At 39.1% G+C, this 17,961-nt stretch overlaps 1 protein-coding gene across 2 annotated transcripts in view; it reads left to right on the top strand.

The window, feature by feature from the left end:
• Positions 1 to 918: 918 nt before the first annotated feature.
• Positions 919 to 17,961, top strand: part of RB1CC1 (RB1 inducible coiled-coil 1) — a 65,979-nt gene continuing 48,936 nt past the window's right edge. For both annotated transcript variants that reach the window (XM_074550997.1, XM_074550992.1), the window contains exons 1-3: positions 919 to 1,059; positions 13,879 to 13,987; positions 15,981 to 16,108. In XM_074550997.1, the coding sequence (XP_074407098.1) occupies positions 16,038 to 16,108 (71 nt within the window). In that variant the 5' untranslated portion in view covers positions 919 to 1,059; positions 13,879 to 13,987; positions 15,981 to 16,037. The remainder of the gene's footprint in view (positions 1,060 to 13,878; positions 13,988 to 15,980; positions 16,109 to 17,961) is intronic.

Genomic DNA, 17,961 nt, shown 5'->3' with positions numbered 1-17,961 from the left:
ATTAAAATGAAATTGAATAAACCCCCCACTCGGGTAAGGCCATGGGCCTGACTTCGAAATGCCAGTCATGTCCTGGGTTGGATCAAAAGCAGCGCAGGCACCAGGGCAAGGGAGGGGATTCCTGCTCCTCTGCTCTGGTGAGACCCCACCTGCAGTGCTGCCTCCAGCTCCGGGGTCCCAGCAAGGGAAGGACATGGATCTGGTTGGGAGTCCAGAGGAGGCCGTCAAATTCATCAGAGGGATGGAGCACTGCTCCTGTGAGGAACGGCTGAAAGAACTGGGATTGTTCAGCCTGGAAAAGAGAAGGCTTCACGGTGACCTGATTGTGGCTTTCCAGGATCTTAAGGGAAGGACGGAGGGAGGAAACCCGGGTTTTATTGTATTTACAATGGCATGCAGGGACAGGGTGAATGTGTTTAAATTGATAAAGAGTAGGTTTAGATCAGTCACTAGGAGGAATTTCTTTAGTGTGACGCTGAGGAAGAAATGGAACTGGCTGCCCAGAGGTAAGGTGAAAAGATCTTGAACACAGCCCTGGAAGTATTCAGGGTTGGGGTGGATCGAGCTCTGTGCAACCTGGTCTAGCGGACGGTGTTCCTGCCGTGGGCAGAGGCGGCTAGAACCGGAGCCCTCCAGGGCCCTTTCACCCCCGGACTGCCGTGGGCAGAGGGGCTGGAACCGGAGCCCTCCAAGGCCCTTCCACCCCCGACCCCTCCAGGTTGCGCCCGCCCGGGCCCGCGCGCCGCCGCCGCTTCCGCCGCGCGGTCCCTCCCGCGCGCCGCCCCCTCCCGGCAGCCCTCGCGCCGGAAGCGGCTGACGACAACAACAAACACCGGCGGCGGCGGCGGCCGCCCCAGGCAGGGCTCCCCCGCTCCCCGCGGCCCCCAGCCCGCCCCGCCGAGCCGCCTCTCCCCGCTCGCCGCCTCTCCCCGCTCGGCCGCGGGCCCCGCCGAGGCGCTGCGCGCCCCCGCGGAGCCGCCGGGCCCGGCCGCGCGGCGCGGGGGGGGACGCGCCGCCACCGGCGCAGGATGAGCGGCGCTGCCCGCGCGGGACCCGGGGGTGAGTGCCGAGCGCTGCCGGGGACGTGCGGGCTCCCCCCGCCGCCCCGTTCAGCCCCTCCCAGCCACGGAGAAGGCGGGGACTCCGGTACCGGGAGGGCGGCCTGGCGAGGGGCGGCGGTCCCGGCGCTGGGCTGCACCCGTGGGGCGGGCGACAAAGAGCTGGGAGGCGGCGGAGCGGGGGTCGGGGAGGACCGGGATCCCGCGGCCGGAGCCGGTCCCGGGGCGGCGGAGTCAGCCCAGCTGCTGCGGGTGGGTGGGTGGGGGCGGTGGCTGCCCAGCGTCACGGGGAGCAGCGCCGGGCGGGCCGGGGTGCTCCTGCCTGCCCAGGGCTCCGCTGCCAGGGCGAGCGATTCGCGGTGAAGTTACTACGAGGAATGACTCAGCCTGGCAGCGCCGCCGTGCTCGCCGTCGGCGGCGGTCGGGCGAGCACCGTTCAGAAGCGTTGAGTGTTTACAAACGTTGTTCTGCCTCTCCCTCGGTTGTTTACTTGGTGCTGCTCCCGAGGAAGCATGTGTCCTGTAATGAATTGTCCCTTTGGTTTTTTCTTACGGCTCTGTAGTGGGCTTGCAGGATGTTCTTTGGATCAGTGCTCGCCTCTCTTTCTCACTAACCCCCAAAAGTACTGGCTGCCAGTGATCCGGAGGTAGATAGACCAATATAAATACTGGGAGAATTAAATGAGCTGACCTTTGTAATGTTCGTGTTTCTCACTTAACATCATCTAGATATGAAATAAAAAGTCATGTCTGCTCCCGAGAAACACAGAAATGTTAGTTTAGACCTCATATGACCATAGCTTTTTTTTCTCTTGTGTCATATGTTTTTGTCTGAAGTAATTACATGGTATGTCCTGGCCATGAGCCATTTCTTGTGGTTCATATTTTAAGCTTTCACCTTTAATTCTTTGTGGGGAAGAATGAGAAGGTTGAGGTTTGGTTCTTTTTCCTTGTATTCACATATATGTGTGCCAGAAGTAGTTTGTGCTGTTGGGTTTATGGAAGGACTTACACTTCTGGAGGTGTGTGTTTTACTGTATGGTAAAAGGTACCTCAGCAATGCTGGAGAAATGGCAAGGATGGAAAAACATTTCAAGCAGTTGAATTTCATACAGCTGAGAAGTATTGTGAGGAATAACACTATAAATAGAATCAGAATTATAGAATGGCTGGGTTGGAAGGCACCTTAAAGATCATGTAGTTCCAACCTGCCTGCCATGGGCAGGGACACCCTCCACTAGACCTGGTTGCTCAAAACCCCATCCAACCTGTCCCTGAAGACTTCCAGGCATGGGACATGCACAGCTTCTCTGGACAACCTGTTCTAGTGTCTCACCATCTTCACAGTAAGGAATTTCTTCCTTATATCCAATCTAAAATTATACTCTTTCCGTTTAAAGCTATTGCTCCTTGTCTTCTATACATACCCTTCTAAAACGTTCATCTGCATACAGCATGGAAGTACTACATAATAATAGTGATAGTGAAAATGTGCACTATTATGATATATTTCAATTGTGAATTTTAAGAATATTTAGTATGTAGTACCTTGGGAAGTTTTTAAAAGATGAGGCACATAAAGAAATTACCTTACTCTTATCTTGTGGTCTAAGACAAACTTTTGTGCCAAGAAGCAAATATTAACAAGAAAGGATTTAGATATTCTAGCATCATTAAGTTTAGATTAAAGTATGCAGAGGAGGTATTTGTACTTACTCTAAATGCTGCCTGGAACTTAAAATGGCTTTATTTTATTATGCTGAAAGTAGTAAAGAAAATTACTTGCTGAAGAACATGTAGTATGCCAGTTTTAGTGCAGGAAATGCAAACAGGATCTATTGGGATAGTGGATTATTGTAAGATACACCTAATTGTGCTTTGGAAGTCCAGTATTGTTGTCCACTCTGTACAAGTAGCTATATCTTTTGTAGATTGTAAAATAGCAATCTATCTTAGCCACAAATTGTGTTGCTCTAGGCTTGTGCTCAGCACAGATTTGGGTTAGTAGTTTCTGAGATCGTGTCCAAGGGGCTGTCTCTCTCCCCATGTCAGGTTACTATATTTATAATTAGAAGTGTGTGCAGCAGACTTGTGCTCTGACTGGAGGAGAGGGCAAGGGTTATTTTGAGGTCTTTTGTGGTGTCTGTTTAAAAAACGGTGTGTCCCTGCATGTTGTTGGAACACAGCTGTTACATGGCCTTTCAGAAACTAAGGCAGAAAACAATTTCTAAACTGAAATTCAGTTATTTTGTTTAATTAGGGGACTGAGTGTATGTTTGGGATAAGGGAGTAGCACAAGTTGATTTGTGTTTGATAAGAGTGGCAGTAACAGTGGAATCACTGGAAAGAATTTTTCTTTATCAGTGTGTCCTTAAGTCTTTATTTGCTTTTAAACTAGCAGTTACTTTCTGTGAAAGAGTGGTGTGAGAGTCTTGAGACTTAAATTGCACAGGATGGGTTCATTAGCATGTTGAGGTAAAGGGGAAACAAGTTCAAATGAAAAACTATAGTGTGTGTACCCAGTTGTTACACGAGCTACTTCAGTCATTTGGACAGTGCCCAGGCAGTCATGTGTCTCCTTCTGCATTTGCAATATTGCTCAAGAAAGTTGTGCTCGTGATTTTTGGTCCACATCTCAGTGACATTATATGAACAGTTTCTGAAGATGAGGAGGGGAAAAAACAATTAATACCTTACTACTTTTAAGGAGCCTATTAATAGGTAGCATTCTGGTGCAAAGTTGCTAATCAGTATTACTGAGTAGCAAACACTTGATTACAAGATGCCAGCTTACATAATAATATTGTATTATACTGCAGGATGTGATTGAATGCAGTGATAGCAAACACACACACAAAAAAATCATTAATATGTAAATTACTAATCCAATTGCAGGAATTACAGAGTGCCTGTTTTCTCGCTGATTTGCCAGACTAATGTTTTAGGTGTACAAGTTGAAAGATCTTCTCATGAATTGCGTGTTGTAAAGGCCTATAGCACAATTAATGGTGATAAAGAAATTTCTAGCAATTATTTTTGTGAGGTAATTAACATTCTGTGGTTACTGAGATGGTCACTTGTTTATTTATGAGTTAATTCATCGTGTAGATCCACTCTTTATTTTGTTTTAATTTAACTTTTAGTATTTTTAGTGTAGTTCAGTTGAAAGACAAGTTGGAAGACATCATGGCCACATACCAGCCCTAAAATTTTTTCTATTTGTGAGCAGGGTTGGAAGTAGATATGCTTTGTATTTTCTAACAGGATTCATCTTGTTAATAATACATGAATAATTTTTCAATACTAATTATTGGAAGTTGTCAATAGAAGTATCTAAACAAATTTATTGGTACCACATTTATGCTCATAGATTGAGGCAGGGCTGGTCAGGAGAAACACCAGGGCTGTCAGGGCAGTTCTTGCTACTCTTGTGTCCATCTCCAAGTGTATATTTTCCTTTAGTTCTTCAGGTTTGCTGTCCATGGTTCAGGAGGGTTCTGAGCTCAAGCAACAGCTTAGTGTAGCTTTTTATGTCCATCCAAGATGTTGACAGTTTCTTTTGGAAAGAGATTTTGCAGCTGGGCCTGCTGTCTTTTATCGCATCCAGGTGAAACGCTTACGGTGTGCTATATATAAAGCTCTGGTAGTTTGTGCATCTAGAAAATAAACTGTGGTAGAATGTGGGGGACCGTTTGCTATGAGTTAGTACAAATAAGTAAAAAAAAAGGCTTGTTTGAGTGCTGTATGAATTTCTTTTTGACATGTGTAAATTACTTGTTAATGGAAAGTAAAATGTAAAACTGCTTTGTTGGCTAGCTGGGTTCCAAGTGTCCTGCATCTGTCTTGCTGTGTAATGCTATAGGATCAATGAGAAGAGTGGTGAGTGAATACTTGAGAGCAGCTCTGCCTAAATCATGTTCTAAGGGTTTTTTAACTGACTTCAGAGCGTGGATGTATTTTCTTTTTATGAAATAACTCATGTTTTCTTACCTCTTAAGACTTTCTTTTGAAACAGAATTTTTGCTTTTTCAGGAGAGTAGGAAAGCTGTGATGGCAATAGTGAAATAGTGTGTTCAGTGTTTTGATTGCCTGTTGCTTTTATTTGGAGGGATTAGGTGGAATTAGTATCTGTATGATACATCAATCTTCATTATTTTTTTTGAAGATGTACTTGACAGGCCAGTATGCTGTTTTCATTTTGAACAGATTGAAAACTGTATGCATTTTAGAGGTAGAATGCAGCATTGGAGAACTAATTACAGGGAGAGTTTTACTTACATCATAGATTCAAAAAATCATACCACCCTTACCAAAGCAAAAATATAAATTCTGTAAGAATTGCACTTTGCTGAGGTCTGATTTTTGAATGTTTGAGGTAGCTGTTTTTAAGTTCCCAACTTCAATTTTGATTTAGTTCTATGATTGAACATGTTATGCTCTTTTTGTGTTGTAGTTATAGCTGCAGTACTTTTTGCTCTTTATAATTTGAATAGTGTTTTTTTTTTTTCCTGATATTGCAGGGACTTTCAATGTCAGTGGTTTATCTTGAACTTTATTTTGAGTTTGTTGAGGCCAAGTAGCTGTGCTGGTACATCAAAAGTGTGAAAATTTGACTCTTATTTATTGTAGTTGGCTTAGGATAAACAAGTCATACTGACAAAATGGTGCTTTTGTTTATACAGTTATTCTTCCATCCTCCAGAGTGTGTATTTTTATTAAATTCAGATGAAGGGAAGATTCTTACATAAGAATATATTGTGTAACAGGACTAGAAGCTGTCTTCTAATACACTCTGCTTATGCTGTGTTCTAAGTGTTCTACTAGTAAATTCAAGATGACTTCTCTATTTAAAAATATTCTTCACAAGTACTTGTGTAGTCTGCTGATTGAAAGAAACTTGATTCTCACCCAGTGAATGGTTTGAAAATATGACTCAAAATTCTCAGTTCTTTCTGAATGAAGGGGGGAGGGGTAGTGTGTAAAGTTTCCTTTTTAAATGAAAGGCTTGGTGGTAAAATACCTATACATTTCAAAAAGCAAATGTATTGTGACAACATTTTCGCATGCATGTTATGGCTCTGAACAGCACAACCAAAGTTCAATAAGGCAGGAATATAGTTGTAATGTCTCAGTCATTGTAAGTTGTGGTTTTCTCTGGAGTTTCTTCGGTGATTGTATAGTTCTTATATTGGTAAAACTACATAAAAGAATTTATTGGTGCATGTTGTTAGCTGTTATAAGCTACCAATGATTTATATTCCAGGAGGATAAAGAAGGGCAGATGAAGATCAGACAACACCTTCTTGAGATTAGAGGCAATTTAATATTCTGCAAACTATTCTGCAGTTTTTCTCATTTCTCAGCACATTGCTGTTATCATCTTTCGCACTTTTGCCAGTAGAGATATGAGGGTGATTTGTAAATGTGTGATATCCAAAAAGAGTTAATAAATTGATCTGAGAAGAATCTAGACATTTCTGAATATGTCTACCTAGGGAGACTGGGGTTTATATCAGCTCTGCATCTTGCTGATGGTTGTTTGCTTTCAGATACCACTAAAAATAAAAGAAGGTTGATGAATATGTATGAGGAGGTTGGTAGGAGACATATGAGTTATAAGTAACTTAAAAAAGAGAAATTTGATAAATTTTATCTTTAGATCTTGAAAGTTCAAATAATGATTTTATAATTAATGTAGAACAGGAAAAGTTTGAAGCAAGTTGTAAAGTTGCAAAGCAATTAAACAGTTTACCAAGATGGTAGAGGATTTCCTTATTGCTAGAAAACTTTAATGGTTCTTTTGAAATCTGATTGCTTATGAATAGCAATTAAGGAAGAACCTGTGACTTTTATGTAGGCAGTCAGACTAAATCACAAGAATCTTTCCTTGCCTTACATTTCATTATTGTCAGTCTTTGACTTTCTTTTCCATCTGTAGTGTTTTCATTCCTGTGAAGTAAATGCCATTTAATCAGTCCTATGTTCTGTATTTACATATTTTAAAAAGTTCTCGCCAAGATTTTTCTCTTTTCCATTTAAAAGAAAACAAGAAATTAAAAAAAAAGTTGTAGCATCAGGATGTTGTATCTGAAGAGGGAAGAACAGGGGAAATGGCCTCTTGTACTAAATTTTGAGAAACTCTGTCTTTGGTTGCATCTGTAGTAACTGGAAATTTTTAAGTTATCTTAGCCTGCTTTTTAAGAGGGTACTGGTTTGGGCTTTTTTACTAGGTTTCTAAGAAGAGATCTATTAGTAACTGAGGATGGCAAGGGCAGTTAGAAACATGAATGATGCCTTCTGAAAATTTTCATTTGTCTTCTTGAGTGATGGTTCTGATGTTGAGTAACCGCTGTATTCGTTGGCTTTTCTCCAGCCTTAGTTGAGTGTAGTTTTTGGAGTCTATGTAATGAACCGGATCATGGAACCAATTTGAGATATCAGTATCCTGGAGAATGGTGTTTCTAACTTACTACAGCACAGTCATCCAGTTTATTGCACAGATATACAGGTAGTTGCTGTATACTGAAAGTTGGTGCAGGGAAAGGAGCAGAAGAACAACTGGCTGAAGAAAGAGAATAATAAGTCTGGTGCACTTTTTGTTTGTGTTCCAGAGCTGGTGTTCTTGGTTGATCAGAGAGAGTGTTAGTGGAAGAAGTGTTGGTGACTTGTCTGAGTTGGGTATAAGAAAGAATGAATTTTTTGTTGTTTGTTTCTTGCAGAATTGTTTGCAAACACTGGAAGATTTTATATGCTAATTATTTTAAAGAGTATGTACCTACAGGAAGAACCTTCGCACCACTATGGAGTCAGTCAGTAACTTGAATAAAACCACCTGAAGCTCCATGTACCTGAGAGTACCAATCTTTGCAAAGAGAATGTATTAATCTGTGTAATTCAAGGGAGGCTTGCACTTCACAAATGCTCTGAAAGGGCAAAATTATACATTTAAAAAAGGAAAATCTGACAAAACCTTCAGTTAACTTTGTCAAAAGTAAGGCGCAGACAGCTGTGGAAAGACTTGTTTCCATCAATTAAAAATAAAAGAAAGAAAGAGAAGGGATACTTCTGTAGGCTGTGGGCTGTTTCCTAGCAATGAGATTGTCAGAAATCCTAAGTTTGTGTTCTGGCTTGTACCTGTTAACTGAGGCACATAAGTTTCACTTTTTATCATGTAAGAGACGCAAGGTTTTTAAAAATGGGGTAAAATTGTATTTACTATTGGAAGAGGAGAGCTTTTGTCTGGTCTTTTTTATGGACTGTGTTTTGCCAGCTCCTCGAATCAGTGAAAACAGCAGTGTGAATAGATGCTAGCCATCAGATTTGAAGCTTTACAATCACATCCATATGTATTCATGACCCAGTGCCTGATCATGTGCTTGTTGTCTTATGAACATGTTTGAAACTATCGCGTTCCTAAAATTCAGTGTAAGTTTTGTCTGAACTTGTGAGAAGCTGCATTGTTTTGGCCCACACTGATTTCAAAGCACTCTTTAATGCACAGTGTTTTCTTACCTGCCCAGATTTGCTTTTGATCTGCTCTTTCACCCTTGATGTTGCTGAGGACTTCTGAAGGCGTTGCAGCACCTATGTGGCTGAATGAGGAGCTTCCATGTAATTCAGAGTTGTAGGAGCAACTCTGAATATGATGGCCCATATGTAACTGAAGTATTAGGGTAGTAATATATAAAATGATTCATCTTAAAGGAGGGGAAGGAAGGAAGGAAGGAAGAAGCCTCTTAGACTGTGAAATACTGAATTACTGACTTTTGAAATTCCTCTTTAGTGCATTGGGAAGTAGGGGTTTAGGAATGTGTCTTGGCTGCTCTGCAGGATTGCAGCCTGGCTCTCGGGTTGAGTGGAAAAGGCTCGCTGTGCTGACCAGGAGCTGAGTGTGAGAGCTGTTAAGAACACAGTGACTGTTGGAGATGCTGTAATTAAGTAACCGCCTCTGTGCCTGATGCACATCTCAACATATAAATAGAGCTCCAGATGGCTGCAACCTTACAGATGTCAGGGACTGACAGCCTTTCTTTGAGACTGCAGTGTGGCTTGAACATGAGGTTTATAGACTTTGATACAAGGTGGCAGTGGGAGATAGGATCTCCACCTTCAGTAATATGTATCTTATGATTAAATGTGGTCTTCTCATTAAATTTATTTTGAAGGAGTAGGAGAATTAAATTATTCTCTGTACCTGGGTCAGGAGGAGCCCTACTACTTATTAATCACATAGCTTAGGGGTGTTTTTTTATTTTTTAATTTTTCTTTTAAGTTTTTTTAGTGCTTTTTAAAGCATTTTTCCTTTCAACAGTTGGCTATCCAGAAAATTATATGCATTTGTACTGTATTTTAGAAACATAGCCATTTCTGTTGCTTAAAGCATTTCTAAAGAATGTGTGCCCTCACAATGAGGTCATACTTTCTATTCTTTCTATTTCTTCTTTGTGGTAGTAGTAATGTTCTGCAAAATTAAGGTATTTCTGGTTAGATGCATTAGGTTGGTTGCAGTATTGAAGAAAGGTCCTTAAAGCCTACTTTTAGAGAGGATCTTACAACTGACATTAAGGAAGGTGTTAGTTGGATTAAATTTAGCTTCAGTTTCTATTTTCATTTTCATTTGATTTATGTGCTATCAAATACTGTGCTGCTGGGGTCTGCAAGTTGAAGCAAGAGAGCATTTTTTGAGAAGGGCCCTTGGAAAAAATAAGGAAAGTGGAGGTAGAATGCAGGTTTATAGAAGAAAACAAAATGAATTATAAGGAATATTCTGCACTGGTCTTGTATCTTTGTCTATTATAGAGTGTATTAAGTCAAGGTGAAGCAGGAAATCCTGCTCTGAAAGGTGAAATCACAGAAACTGTAGCATCTGAGAGGCAAACCTTAAGAATTGTGGTATGGAAATGAAGCACAATTTAATAACATGGTAATGTGCTCCAAAGTTGACTCCATCTTGAGAGGTAATAAAGGTATATTTGCCTTGAAGGGAGATGTTACCCAGATAAGATATTTACTGAATGATGAATAGCACTTGAGTCTTTTTAAGCATGTCACAGACTTGTTAGCCTTTGCCTCAGATGAATTGCCCTTTCAACAGTCAGGAATTCTGTGATGGTGCCCTGTGAGACTCCTGACCCTGGTAATTGGGGGTAGCATTTATGACTCATATAGGAGACACTGTTACCTGTGGTGTAGCCTCAGCACTTCTGCAGTAAGGGAAGTGAAACTTCTTTATCAGCCACACACAGATGGTGATCACACAGAAATATGTGAATGTCTAGTAGCAGTATGAAAGTGCAGGCACTGAGTGAACAGTCTTGCCTTGATCAGGTAATTCAGCTGTCTGTAGTTCTGTCTGCTTTCAGGCTTGAGCCCGTTTTGACCTGGAGATACACACAAGGGGAAAAGAATTTGTGCCTCTTGGTTCAGTCTGACCTGGCATATGAAGAATTGATGAGTGCAACACTTAGCATACAGATGTGGAGCCACACTTCCCTGCTCTTCCCTGGGAACAAAAAGCAAGATACCATGTACTGCTTGTGTGTTGCTGTTGTGGATGGAATTTCACACCACTGGGTTTAAAGGAAAACCATTACTTTGGCATAGTTCAGTTTAAATTTTATAGTGTTAAAGAAAAATTTATCAGTATCTCTGTTTGTTCAAGTTTAATTTGTAGTCCCGATTATAAAGGAAGTATGGAAAGTGAGATGTCGGAGGCATGAACGTGAACAATTAAGATAATACAGGGAATTTAATGACCAAAGTGAAGTTGATTAATGTCCCATTAAACCCAAACAGCATAAATGTTGATTTCTGTTGTTATCCTGCTCTGAATGCCATGATTCAGTGTTTGAGTTTGTGAAATTGGAAAGAATTGTACCATGAAACTATGGAACAGTCAACATTAGGTAATTAGAAGTAGGGATTCTGCATTTAAGGGCAGAAATGGATGGTTAATGTGGCCAGAGGATCATGTGTAGGGTGGTGTGAAACCTGTGATGCCTCTGCTGTAATTACAATAAGAGTCTGTAAGCAGACTTTAATTTCCTTTTAGAGCTGTAACAATGAGCAAGTTCTGAGCCAAGATACATCTGAATGCTTGTAAACAGCACGTGTTGAAAGTATTGATCAACACTGACTTCAAAAGCAGTTGGTTGTTGAAGAGTTTATATTATACAAGAAAAGATTGCAGTAATTGCATTGCAATGTAGAGTGTAGAGCAGTGAAATACATTGGACCCAGCACAATGTATTCATGGCTGGTTTTGCTGTTTTATTACCTAATGTGACACTATACATATTTTCAGTTAATTGTGGAAACTTTTTATACTTTGTGCCACTCTTACATTCTTGTCATCTCATTTATTTTCTTTTATTCATGCCTACCATATTCTGTCTGATCTGGCAGCTGTTAAAGAGAATTTCACATGTTCAGCTATTTTTTTTTTTTTTTGGTATTACTGATAATTCATGACAGTTGGTCATACAGACTTCTATACCATAGTGTCAAGGATCTAGTTTGTATGATAGCATGAATTTAATGTTGCAAGTCACACAGTTTAAACAAATAATCTGAGTGGATTATTGTTTGTGGTTTTGTTTGACTACACAGTAGCAACTCTGTCTTCATTAGCTGTCAAATTGTGTAGTTATTGAACCTCTATTAAAACAAATGAAAATAATTTCAGCTATGTAACATTATAAAAGCCTTGAAACTTGTAACGCTAAAAATGAATAAATAAAGCCTGATACTCTCCTAATGGCCTGTTGTGGTAATACAAACAGAAGAAGAACAAAATGTGTGTGGATATATTCTGTTGTAACTTGATGGTGTGACTTTCACTCCGTGATTATGTTAAGAACTTGTGTTACTGCTGGATGATTCTGGAATATTGGGAAGAAACTTAAAGGCTAATTTGTGATATGTAGCTGACCTTGCCTGTAACAATCAGCAATAACCTGGCCTTTGAAAGAAAAGAAACTTAGGCAACTGTGATAGGTTTTCATGCATACCCCCTGTAACTTTGAACACAGGGAGGTGTGTGTCCAGAGATGCAAGACTAGGGAGAGCTCTCAAAATTAGTTTTCTTCCAAAGCTGTAAAGACAGGCAACTGGAGAGAGGCAGTTGACATAGTTCCTGCTGAAGGGAGGAAGGACATGCTGCAGCATGGGTTTGTTGGACATCAGTGAATCTGCAGGAAAGGTTGTTGCTTAAGGCATATATTCTCTGGAACTTTGCTTTACATCGTTCCCCTCTTCCCTGAAGTGTTCACTGAAGTTTGTAACAGCCTTGAGAGTAGGTAAATTTAGTGGAATTTTGTGAATTCTATCTTCTTTTTTGTTTCTTACAGAGAAATTTAATACAAATTTGTCCTACCTGTGTTAGTGTCGTTCTTTTCCCCCAGCATGATTTGATGAGATGTTGGGTAAAGAAACAGCACCTGTTTTTGCTGTCTTACTGGTTGCAAAGCAATTACAAGGCAAGAGATTATTGTGTTGTATTCCTGGTTTGTGGCAGAAGTATTTCAGCAGTTTTGTGTTAATGTGCATTACTTTAACCTAAGGCAAGTATTCAGAAATTCATTTTGCTCAAGTACAGCTACTGACTGCTGATAGCTAAACAGGAGGAGGACAGTTCAATTACAGTTTTTTTTAATGGTAGCACTTAAGCACACTGGTTATTTCCCTTTTATTGTACCTTTGCTTCTGATAAAATGTCATGTGTGCATTTTGCATGGGTTTGATGAGGGAGTGGACAAAAGGGAGGAAGATAATTGTTCTATTCCATGACAATAAAATATTTTTTTCATTTATTAAGGTTTTAGAATGTAGGGTGGAGTGTTTTTGATTTATCTGTGGTAGCACAGGTTGTGTAAAATCGTTTACATGTTCTAATGGTTTTCAGGCTTCAGCAAGCCTATTTTTAGTAATGGATTATCACCCTTTATAGTGCCTGATCATCTTCTCAGAAAGCTTGCTAGGGCATTAACATGATAGAAATAATGTTTGTTTGCAGTCTGGAATTTGTGCACTTGCTTCACTGCCCTGAGCCCAACAGGTCGTCCACATGTTCTTTACCAAGGCTCCTTCTCCTTTGGCACTGCTGCTTAACTGAACACAGTTAAAATGAACTAGGGTAGCTTAGAAAAGGTCACCTTTGCTGATCTGGCTCATTTTGTAGTTTAAGAAGCAGTTCTGGGAGAGGAAGCCCCTGACCAAGATGTAATGACAGTCTGGGAGTGGTAACATCTTCAGTTTATTTAAAAAAATAGAATCAATAAATCTAACACATGCTTTGAAAGTAGGTGAATGGCTTAGCAAAATAGGTAACGTGTCAGGTAAGGAAAGTGATAGTGATTCCTGAAGGTATCTGTGAGAGGCAGCTGCTGGGTAAGACTGTTCATTCAACAGCAGTAGCATGTATGCCTTATAGTGCTGGATTTTCTTAGATAAATTGCATTGTTAAGACTTTCTCTAGTGCTCTCAGCATCACTATACCAGCATTCTGCATGAGTGCTGAAAATAATTTCGGTTAATGAAAAAGCAAACAGTTCTTTATAGTGAACTAAATTTCTCTCTTTGTAAACACTCAAAATTTTGATTAACAATTATTTTAAACAAAATTATGAGCAGAAGTATTCAGACATTTAGCAGATCTGAGCAGACTTGTGACTGGAGAGTATTGTTAATTAACAAAACCCCAAACAACTACCGCATAATTTTTCTTTGGCATTAACATACACTGATTTCTATATTAAATGCAATTAGGATCATAAAATCCTGACATTTTAGTAATAATTGCATTCTGAATCTTTTCTTTACAGATCTTCTTCTCTGGCTTTGAACAGCCATGCTACTCTGTTGCCAAAAATCAAGGAAAGTGAGTGTGTGCTTGAATTTGAAGAAGGCGGTAGCTCTGTATAATGCCTGAAGGTAATTATTTCTTTGTCAGAAGTTAAAAAAGTTAGAGACTCCTGATGTATGGCAGATGCTGTCATAAATAGTGTTGATCTTAATAATGTTTCTTCCTTCTATGTTTTAGTTAGGTTTAGTGTTATGGTATGGATGGGTAAATGCTTGATTAAAATTTTGCTTTGTATGTGTCTCGGACACATTCTCTCTTAAATCTTGCTTTAGCTTGGGTAGCAATGTTCATATGAAAACTGGGTACTATACAAACCTTTGCCTTTTACTATGCTTAGATGGAAAAGAGTTTCTTCTTTTTTTTTTTTTTTTTTTGTCATGTGGTCTGTGCTTGAAACATTGTATTATTTAATCCTTGTTTCTAATTCTACCTGGATCACAGTCACCAATACCCTTTGGGAAAAGAAAAGTGTGCATGAGACTGATAATTCTGAAACATAGTCCAAAGAATTTATTAATAAAATAAAAAACTTTTATTTTATTCTTGGTGTTCAGCAGTTTTTACCTGTCTAATAGCTTAGTTTATAGAGTATGTTCTTTTTCTGATTCAAAATGAAGTTGGTGCCACTGAATGCAGTAGAGTTCAGGTGTAAGGACAACAAAACTCTCTTCAGATCAAATTATTTAACTGGTCCTTTTTTATTTGATGTGCTTCTGTTTCTGAAACCTTTTTGTAAAAATACATATTTTAACTATGTCTGTAGTTAAGGCTTGAAAAGCATGAGGATAGCTGCTCTCTTATAAGCAAAATCTTATGACTTTTTGGAATAGTCTCATAAAACCTCTCCCCCCTGCTCACATTAATGGCATGTTTGTTATTTTTCTCTGTGGCTTGTCAATTTTTCTTTGTCTAGACAAAGAGATAAATGCACATTTAGACTAATTTTCAAGTAATATGATTAGCTGCATGGATAGCTGTGTGTCCTATTAATATTTCAAGGAAAAAGGGATGACTTATATTACCTGTGTAGTAATTTAATCCAAAATGTCATTTTTAGAATTATATAAAAGTATTGCTTAGTGGCTAAAACTTACAGCTTAACTTTCTGTAATTCCTTCCACATAAAAATCTCAGGTCATTAGTGACTGCAGTGCTTGTATTTCTGCAGCAGCAGCTTTGGTAGTGTGGTGGAAATTACTCATAAACTTCCTAGCTCCTAAGGAGAAGAGAAAAAGGCTCAGGAGTGTGAAGTACTTTAGTAATAGAATCACAAATTAAAGCTCAGTGTTTTATGAAGCAGGTTAAAGTTTTTCATCTGTCACATACACTGGAAAAACACATGCATAGAGTTACTCATCCAAGTTCTTGTAGGGCACAGGACTGAAAATATGTGTTGACCTTCTTGCTTGAATACTTCATATTTGCTATCAGTAACAAAGAAAGAAGCTACAGATTTAGCTAATGCTGATAATAGAAGAAAAGATTTTTAAGCTGTTACTTATTGTAGAGAAATGCAAAAAGGGATTTTGCCTTTTTTCTTTTTCTTACCTTTTTTTTTTTTTTGTCAATGCTTCAATTCTGAGGGAAAAAGTATGGATAGGGATAGCAGTTAGCAGATAGACTTAGTAGCTGTAAGTTGAGGAGTTACTAGATTGTATTGCTGTTTGTAAAATCTGAAAAAGATGTCTGGAAATTACTATCTGGGATTTTAAAAGGTATTTCATAATTAAGAAAAGTCAGGAAATTATCTGGGATGATGGCTTCTGCTTTTGGAAGTCATACTTTCTTGTATTTTTCTAATTTAGTTTATTTTATTCTTCTCAGTGTATATTCTCATATATTCTCCTAACTGTCTGTGTATACATATGTATGTGTATATGTGACCTTGCCCATGTTTCTGGCAAGAGGAACAACATCTCTGTCTTCGGTAATGAATAAAGAGCTGTGGAATGTGAGCACTAATGTATTCACACACTATATATCTGAAAGAGTGTTTTTGAAAACATATGTCTGTCTTTTTCGTAACTCCTGTGAAACTAACACTTGACATTTTTGTTTCAGTGTCTAAATGATTTTAGCAGTGGAAGTTACAAACTTCAGAGACCTAAAGAAATCATCATGAAGCTATATGTATTTTTGGTCAACACTGGAACTACCCTTACATTTGATACTGAACTTGCTGTACAAAAGTAAGAGAGTAAATTAATCGTGTATTGTTTGTTTAAAATTAAAAAGTCTGTATACTTTTATATAGTAAGTATTTGACAGATGAAGATTAGGGTTTTTTTTAGTATGTCATTTTAGTTTTCCTCCAGGTTTTCTGGTATTTGAGTAAATTTTGGTGTGTTTTTTCCTTAATTTTTTTTTTTTTTTTTTTTTTTTTTTTTTATGATTAGCATTTTCATTGCCTTGCCAGGTGATTGTGTGTGTGAAAGAGTAGTGAAGTTACTTTCTGGGATAGTGGCAGAGGTTGACCTGCTCCTCACTGAGTGTAGTGTGTTTGGTGATTTTTGAAAAAACTGTCAGAATGACTTCTGATCATTTGTTTCCTTTTTTTTTTTTTAATAGTATTTTTTTGTGGGATTTCTCTAGTAAAGGCTTTTTTTTACTGTCTGGCATCATAGAGGGAGTTCTGGAGGTTGTTCTTTCTCTTGTCAGTACATTCATCCTGAAGAAAATGTGTGCTCTGGATTGTTTGTGGATGCTAAAGAGTTGGCACAAAGGTTTTTGTCTCATGGCTAAATGGGTAAAAGTTGGTTTTGTGCCAAGTTGTAAGGCTCCAGACTATTTTGCATGGTTTTGTATGTAAACCATGAACTTCTGAATGCCCATCTGCCTGGAGCATGATCAGTATTAGAGGATCATGGTTAAGTCGCAACAAATTTACTGTTTCTATTTTTTTTTTTCACTGCATGCTAAAAGCATCTCGTAAATGTATAGATACTTTTTAGAGAGGTTTGTATTGTATCCTTTTTCATTGTTCTCATGTGCAAGACCTTGGAGGTAGCAAGGGCCAAGCTCACCTGCTGTCTTCATAGTTTGTTTGTTATGGATGTGTTGGAAGTAATAAGGTAAGAAAGTTTTCTACCATGGATTTTTTTTTTTAATAATTCATTGTTTCCTTTTTCTTGGATTCCTGTTTGTAATTTTCATGACTCAAAAAAGACTGTCCAGACTGTTTCTGTGTGTTCTTCTCTAAAGCCAGCTGACAGGCTATTACTGAGCATGAAAGAGTGTTTCAGACATTCTGTTTCTGCTGGGTCGTTTACAGAAGTGCCCACCCCCCTGTAAGCTGTTTGATACATTTAGACATTACATTTTTAAATCGTGCCAAGTGAGGTGCAGCATCTAAGCTGCCATGCCAGACTCTTAATAGTTTGCTATGGGCCCACTTTTTGCTCAGTTGAATTGTTCTTTGAGAAAGCTTTCCAACAACTGGACCATGCAAAATCAGACTCTTCAGTTGAACAGTATAACTGCTTATTCTGTATATCTGCATGTATAGACTTGCATTTTCTGGTAAGACTGACTTTATTGGGTTCTTCGCCTGTCTCCTTGTACATGGACTGGCCAAGTTATCTTCCTAAAGCCCAGGGAAGTGCTAGGTGAATGGCTACTGTAACACAGCTAGCAAGTACAAGCTTGCACTCATGAGAGGTTTGTAATGCATGTGTGATGTCATGCTGAATCATGGTTGTTTAAATAACAGATCTTTATGATCTTTTTCAAGTAACAGTAACACTGTTATTCTTCCTACTAGTTACATAAAAACTGTTGATGCTTATATTATTCACTTCGTATTCTGAAGCTTTTTTATACCTTTGCACAGATGCTGCCACAGTGTGTTATGTTAGCTGGGGTCAGTGACTGTATCAGATTAGTGAAATCTTGTTTACTTTGCTGTTTACAAGTGTCTTAATGGCAGTCTAGAACTGTTTAAAATATGCAGTAATGTTAAGATGTCGTCAGCTAGATTTAAATGTTTAAGGCTGGTGAAGGAAGACCAGAAATGGTCTATTGCTACACTGTTTCTCTGTTAAAA

Source organism: Zonotrichia albicollis, chromosome 1 (assembly GCF_047830755.1).
Source record: "Zonotrichia albicollis isolate bZonAlb1 chromosome 1, bZonAlb1.hap1, whole genome shotgun sequence".
Taxonomy (NCBI): domain Eukaryota; kingdom Metazoa; phylum Chordata; class Aves; order Passeriformes; family Passerellidae; genus Zonotrichia; species Zonotrichia albicollis.
Note: the sequence above shows the minus strand (reverse complement) of the source record. Positions and strands in the feature narration are given on the sequence as shown.